The 6059-nt window shown below is 52.7% G+C and overlaps 1 protein-coding gene across 1 annotated transcript; it reads left to right on the top strand.

The window, feature by feature from the left end:
* The first annotated feature begins 531 nt into the window (after positions 1-531).
* Positions 532-5180, top strand: LOC117851881 (uncharacterized). The gene is made up of 3 exons (XM_034733790.2): positions 532-1686; positions 2140-2514; positions 2641-5180. Exons 1-3 carry the CDS (start codon positions 940-942, stop codon positions 3901-3903), a joined length of 2385 nt encoding a protein of 794 aa, XP_034589681.1. The 5' UTR covers positions 532-939; the 3' UTR covers positions 3904-5180.
* Positions 5181-6059: the final 879 nt, after the last annotated feature.

The following is a 6059-nucleotide window of genomic DNA, read 5'->3' as shown; positions in this document are numbered from 1 at the left end:
GGATGAAAGCAATTGCATTCAATTTCCTGTTAAGTGTTCACATTTCCTCTTGAGCAAGTGCAACAAGTAATGGTATTATAAAGTAAGATTTCACTCTCATATTTCAAGTTCATGCAAACTCATATATCAATTCTTATATTTCACTGTCACATGAAAATGAGATATAAACATTACATATATATATTACATATATATGAGTTCACCAGATCATAATACTTGTATTTTAGGTACCCAATAGGTATCGGTACGGATAAGGTTGGTACCTAATAGGTATCGGTACGGATAAGGTTGTGTACCCACACCTACCCACAGGCCATGACGAGAATTCATGTATATATACCCTTCGCCGACTTGCAAGAATTCGTACTTTCGCCGATCAAGTACAAAATCCGCATGTAAAATTGCCTTGCCTACCTAAGCTCCCTGTGTAGGGAACACTCTTAACTCCAGTCGTGTCAGGTACACTAATTTGTAACTTATCTGTAGAAAATTGATTTTTAGCTTGCGTGAAAAGCAAATGTGGGCCCGACGTAAAAAAAAATCACCCACGGACTCTTCCCTCATTCACTGCCTCCGCTCCGTTTCCTCCGCCGCCGTTTTGCTTCCGCTCGCCCGCGCGCCTGCTTCCGCCGAGCAGGCTCCGCCACGCTGCGGCAAGTAGGGAAATGAGGACGCCGGCGAGCGCTGCAGCCATGGCCACCACCACCGCTCCGCATCGAATCGGAGGATCTCTCCGGCGATGGACGTCGCCGCGGCAGATGCGGACCCCACGCCACTCAACCTGCTCCAGCCGGCAGCCGCCCTCATCGCCTCCTTCCTTCGCCGCCCCTGCGGATCTGCCCTCCCTCGCCCCGCAACCAGAGGACGCGAGGTAGTCCGCGGCTGAGGCCGTCGACGAGCGCGCGCGCCTGGGAGGCTGTCGCCGAGCCGGGGTCCGCCATGCCGCCAGGTCAGAGATCCGCCGCGCGCTCGCCGCCGGCGGCCGGTCACACTCCCCTGCTGGTTCAAGCTCCTCCGTGGGTTGTGCGTGTCCTTGCCTCCACGGCGGGCAACAACGGCGGCTGCCTCAGCGGCGCCGGCCGGGTGCGGCGGCGGGCTCCGGACAAGTGGGCCGATCTTTGTAACAAGGCCGAATGCGGCCCACTTTATCCAAAATTGGCCCGCGCGCTGCCCAGGAATAATTCTGACGGCCGGGCCACACCGACCTCACCTGGCAGCCTCCGCCTCCCCGTTGCTGACCCCACTTGTCATAAATCCCCCTGCTCCGCTCCTCGCCTTCGCCTTCCTCTCCGATTCCGACCGAAATCATTCAACAACCTGAGAGAGCCCTCCACCTCTCCCCCACCAATCCACCGAACCAACCCCATTCCTCTCTCGCTCACTCTCGCAATGGCGAGGGTTTCTGCAAGCGAGCTCGAGGTTCTTCTAAGAACCTTCAACTCCGAGCACCCGGGCGTCGTCCTAGGCCACGGTTTCTTGCGGGCGGCCGCGATCGTCGACGGGCTCCGAGATAGGACGACGAACGAGGAACTGGGGAGATTCTTTGAAGCCTTCGGCGATGTCCGCGCGGTGGTCGCAGACGAGGGATACCGCGGCGAGCGTCTTGGTCTGGTCGTCTTCCCCGACGCCGGCAACTGCTCTGCCGCGACCAACCAGACCTCAGACAACTACGACAGCATCGTCAAAGTTAGTACCATGATTCGCTCTCCTTCTTCTAATTCTTGGGCCCTTGATTTGGTTTCTTGCAAAGTTTTCCGCTGCATTGGGCGACCCATGCGTTTCTCAACAGTTCTTGGACGCCAAGTGCCCTCGCTATCTTTCTTGGAGTTCTGGGTGATTTCCGTCCTCTTAATTCTTTCTTTCAATTCTTGTCCTTCCCTTTCTTTTCGGGTTCGAGGTCCCCTTTCTTGCCTTGCGTGCTTGACAGCAAGCTTCTTTGGTTAGTTTTTTGGGAGTTGTTCAAGTTCTTGGCCGTTCCGTGAGTTCTTTCAACTAGCCATCTCTTCTTGCGGTCCGTTCGTTTTCTTGGAAGTATTTCTCTCGGCAATTCGGCGTCGCATGTTGTACTGTGTTAGCAAATATTCTTTAACTCGTTTTGGGAGGTTGTTCTAATCTTAGTCTTCCTGATGGGATAAACAGGTCGATTCCATTGGTATTAATCGAGAATTTCTGATCAAGGCTGTCCGCCTGCCGAAGAGGATGCAGGATGTCATCCGATTCAGCAATGTGCGGAACCTCATGGGAGTTCTTTTCGCGGTCAACCCTGAAGTAGCTGATGATCTCCAGTTCAACTTTCTCGAGAGATCAGTTCTGCTGATTGGAGTAAGTTCAGAGACCACACCCCGTGACCTGACGACGAGATGCTTTGGCGGTAGAGATGTGGAGGCGGCCGTGATGATTCGGGACCCCGAGACCTCCGAGCGTGTGGGCATGGTGGTGTTTGCCGAGGCCGGAGATGCTACCGTTGTCAAGAACAGGCAACCTATGCCCAGGTTATACAGGACATGCATTCTTGTGAGTGTTTCTGCTCTTTACGATGAGACATTTCGCTCGTTGTCTGATCAGTTTGGTCACAGTTTCATGGTTGATTGCGATCTTTCTGCCAGCGTTGATCCCGTACTTGAATTATGTGTTTTTTAGGCAAACTCTGTCAATCATGTGCACCAGGCTGTGCTGGAGGGATCAGAGGATCGTGAGAGAAGGAAGGAGACTTCTGCCACCATGCGGTCACTGATTCCTCCACAGTATCTTCAGAGTGGTGATTCTACGGATTTTCACCTTCGGTGCTTACTCCTCAAGAGCTCGAGTCTGGTCGACCTGTCTCAAGGACTGCACCACCTTTGCTGCGTCGCTGAAGAGAAGTTGCAGGTCTCCGGGAGGCTCTGTGCTGCCGTGGTGAGCGAGGCGCTGGATGCTGCGATTCTGGTGTACGATGATTCACAGAGCACGGACAAGGCTTACCGCAGCGCGTCGCGCTTGCCCGCGGGATCCCTGAGACTGTATGATTCATCCCTCTTCCCGATGCCCGCCGGCAAGGTTGTCACCAGAGTGTCCGATCAGGTGCCCGAGCGAGGTATGCTTCCGGAGCTATTCACCAAGCCAGAGTACTTGGGGCGGGTAGTGTCGCTGAGAGGGATTGATGCTAATAAATGGGACGCCCGGGAGCTCGTCTACTACCTTACTGGTTGCAAATTGGAAGCTCTCTATATTCACCGAGCCGAGCGTAAAGTGTTCGCCGTGTTTGGGAGTCAGAGCGATGTTCATCTGGCGCGGCTGCACAAGCCAAGAGCATGGGGTAAACTCTGCGGGTGGCGTCTCAGGTTCGAGGATCTGGACGAGGCGTGTTTCCAGCCGACAGTGCCGGCTCCAGCACCACCAGAGCAGAAGCCTTACCCTGGAGTGCCTAAAGAAGCAATCAAGTTAGCGAAGAGGTTGACGAGGCTAAGCATCTCACACTGCAGCTCTGGTGATACCAAGGGGATTGCTGAAGGGTTGATCAGGCTTGCTGCCGTGTCCAAACCTGATGTTCTTCTGCGCAAGGATTTCGCAGACACAGTGGTGCTTCTGATGGGGATAGATGCTGGTACCATTAAGCCAGACCTGCGCTCAGAGCTGGTGAATGCATTTGGTGAGGTCGACTTGCTGCGTTTGCACAACGAGCAGGGAGTAGCGCTGGCTGTGTTCAAGTCACAGACTGCAGCTGCCAAGCTACATCAGCAGCCTGCTGAGACCTTGAGGCGTTTTGGCGTCGATCGCTGCGAGCCTATCCCAGGAGAGTTGGACGTGGCGGCCCTTGTCAGCGGCACATCTGAGATGGTACGCAGCTTCGGAGAGACCTACGGTAGGGTGGTGAGTTACGTGGACTCTCGTTCAGCTTCTGCAGGGACATCCTCGGGAGATTGATGGAAGTGCCCGCCCTTCTGAATTGATTGGTGCAAGCCCTTGTGAAACAATTGGTTGTAAATTCTTTCAGGATGTCTCTACATGATCATGGTGTTAGAAACTGCTGTTGCAAGTTGGTATGTAACTGCTGTCAGCACTAACTGGAATGGAATATAGCAGTGATTCTTTTGTTGGAAACAGCTTGGTGTGGAATTGCATTTTGGTTTACTTACTGATGCGGTCATATAAGGTCATTGATATAATACTTGCCAGTTGACAACAAATTTGATGAATTTCATCTTCTCATGAAACAATGGAAATGCCCATTACACAAAGGCAGACAAAGTAAACAGTGTAATGAAACAATGCATGCAGTAGACGAGGGAAACAGGACATATAAGCTGCAGAAATTGAAATGGAACTGGTAGTTTTCAATCAGGCAGAAAGACCTGAATCCATTCCATTGATCCAAAGTAGTAAACACAGGGTGTATTTACAGAGTACAAAGATTCTCCATAGGTGTGCTTCAGGAACACCGACAGGAAAGAGTTTTACAGTTGTAGCTGAAATCACAAAGGAAATCAGTCAGAAAGACCCGAACGGAAGTTGTAAACAAATTACAGGGTGCGGTGCATTCACAGAGGTACAAAAACCACACTCGACAGGTGTAGCTTCAGGAAATCCAGCAGGAAAGACTATTACGGTTGATAACTGAAGCCACAAGGGAAATCTATCCAGTGCAGCGGTCACATCATCCTCTCGTGTGTGCCTCTCTCTCTCGACAGGCACCATTGTTGATACTCTGCGTGTATGTGTAGGCTGCCTTCCCTGCAGAGTGCAGGCCTAGGGGACATGCTTCCTCTTGTGCAGCAAGATTCCACCTATTCGCCGACCAATGGTTTAAGGTTGAAGACCACTGCTACCGAAGTTTTACTGAAACATGCATTATAGCAGAGGATGCAAGCTGCAATGGTCCTGCGAAGTGGTTCCTGGCCCTGTCACTTCCATTTGAGCACATCTGTGCCCCAGAGACATTCTCCAATGATCACCAGCAGCCAAGCAGCAACAGACTTGTTCAAAAGTGAATTCAACAAACGGGACATTCATTTATCTGCCCGGACATCTCTTCCTCCCCGAGCTCCGTCCCTCCCCAACCCCCTCTCGCTTCCAAACTCCAACCTCCCTCTCTCCCTATCCTCCTGTCGCTCGTCCGTTGCGATTAGAAGTGACACATCGATCCACGAAAGAAAATGCAAGAAGCTCAAAAATAACAAATCGATATTCCTATGAATGAATGCTCGTTGCTGCCATGATCCATAAGAAAACAAATCAATTTTGCCTTGATTTGATAGACTTGCACCGGATGCAGAGCGGCATCTGCTCAATTTCGTGCGTAGCTCGGCTGCTTGGCGGCGGATCTAGCTAGCTGCTAAAACGTCTTTCTTGCTTGGGTCGTGCAGCCCCCGGTTACGGCAGGAGCAGAGGCGGCAACGGCGAGCCCCAAGAAAGCGGACTTGGACCTGGTGCGGTTCCAGACGAGGAGGCGGGAGATGGGCAGGAAGGCGCTGAGTTGGGCCTCCGGCCTCCGCGAGTGCGAGGACTGAGGGCGGGCTGGATGGGCGTGCCCGCCGGTTGGAGCGCCAGCGCCTCGGAGACCATGGCCGCGGAGATGTCGGAGGCGAGCGCGTCCGCTGCCGCGGCCGGCGGCCCCCAGGTCCCATCCGGCGTCGCCGACTATGGCGCCCGCGAGCTGGAGCGGGTGTCGCGGAGCTGGCCTGATAGCCATCGCGGCGGCGACGCGCGTGGCACTCCTAGATGTCCAGTTGCACGTCAGATTGGCGCTGTGGCGATGACGTGTGGCCAACTCGGATGAAATCAGGTTGGGGAGATCACGTGGCCGGTTTTGTTAGCACGAGGGGTCGAAACAGACGATTTTCAAGTCGCGGGTGAAAACATGGACTCGGCCCATATTTCAGGAAGCTAAATAGGATTTTTCCCTAACTAATTTAGGTTGGCCCAATTTGTAACCCAACCCGAAACTAATTGTTCAAATATGCATCAAAGGAATCCTCTTTTTATAATATCGTTGGCTTGGATTGCGCCTGCAATAGTATTTTTTATTTTAGTGTTTTCTTTTGCCTTCACAAGAAATTGCAAATCCATGTAACCATTCAAGA

The sequence above is a fragment of the Setaria viridis genome, chromosome 4, assembly GCF_005286985.2.
Source record: "Setaria viridis chromosome 4, Setaria_viridis_v4.0, whole genome shotgun sequence".
Lineage (NCBI taxonomy): Eukaryota > Viridiplantae > Streptophyta > Magnoliopsida > Poales > Poaceae > Setaria > Setaria viridis.
The sequence above is the reverse complement of the archived record's forward strand: the minus strand, read 5'-3'. Positions and strand labels throughout refer to the sequence as shown.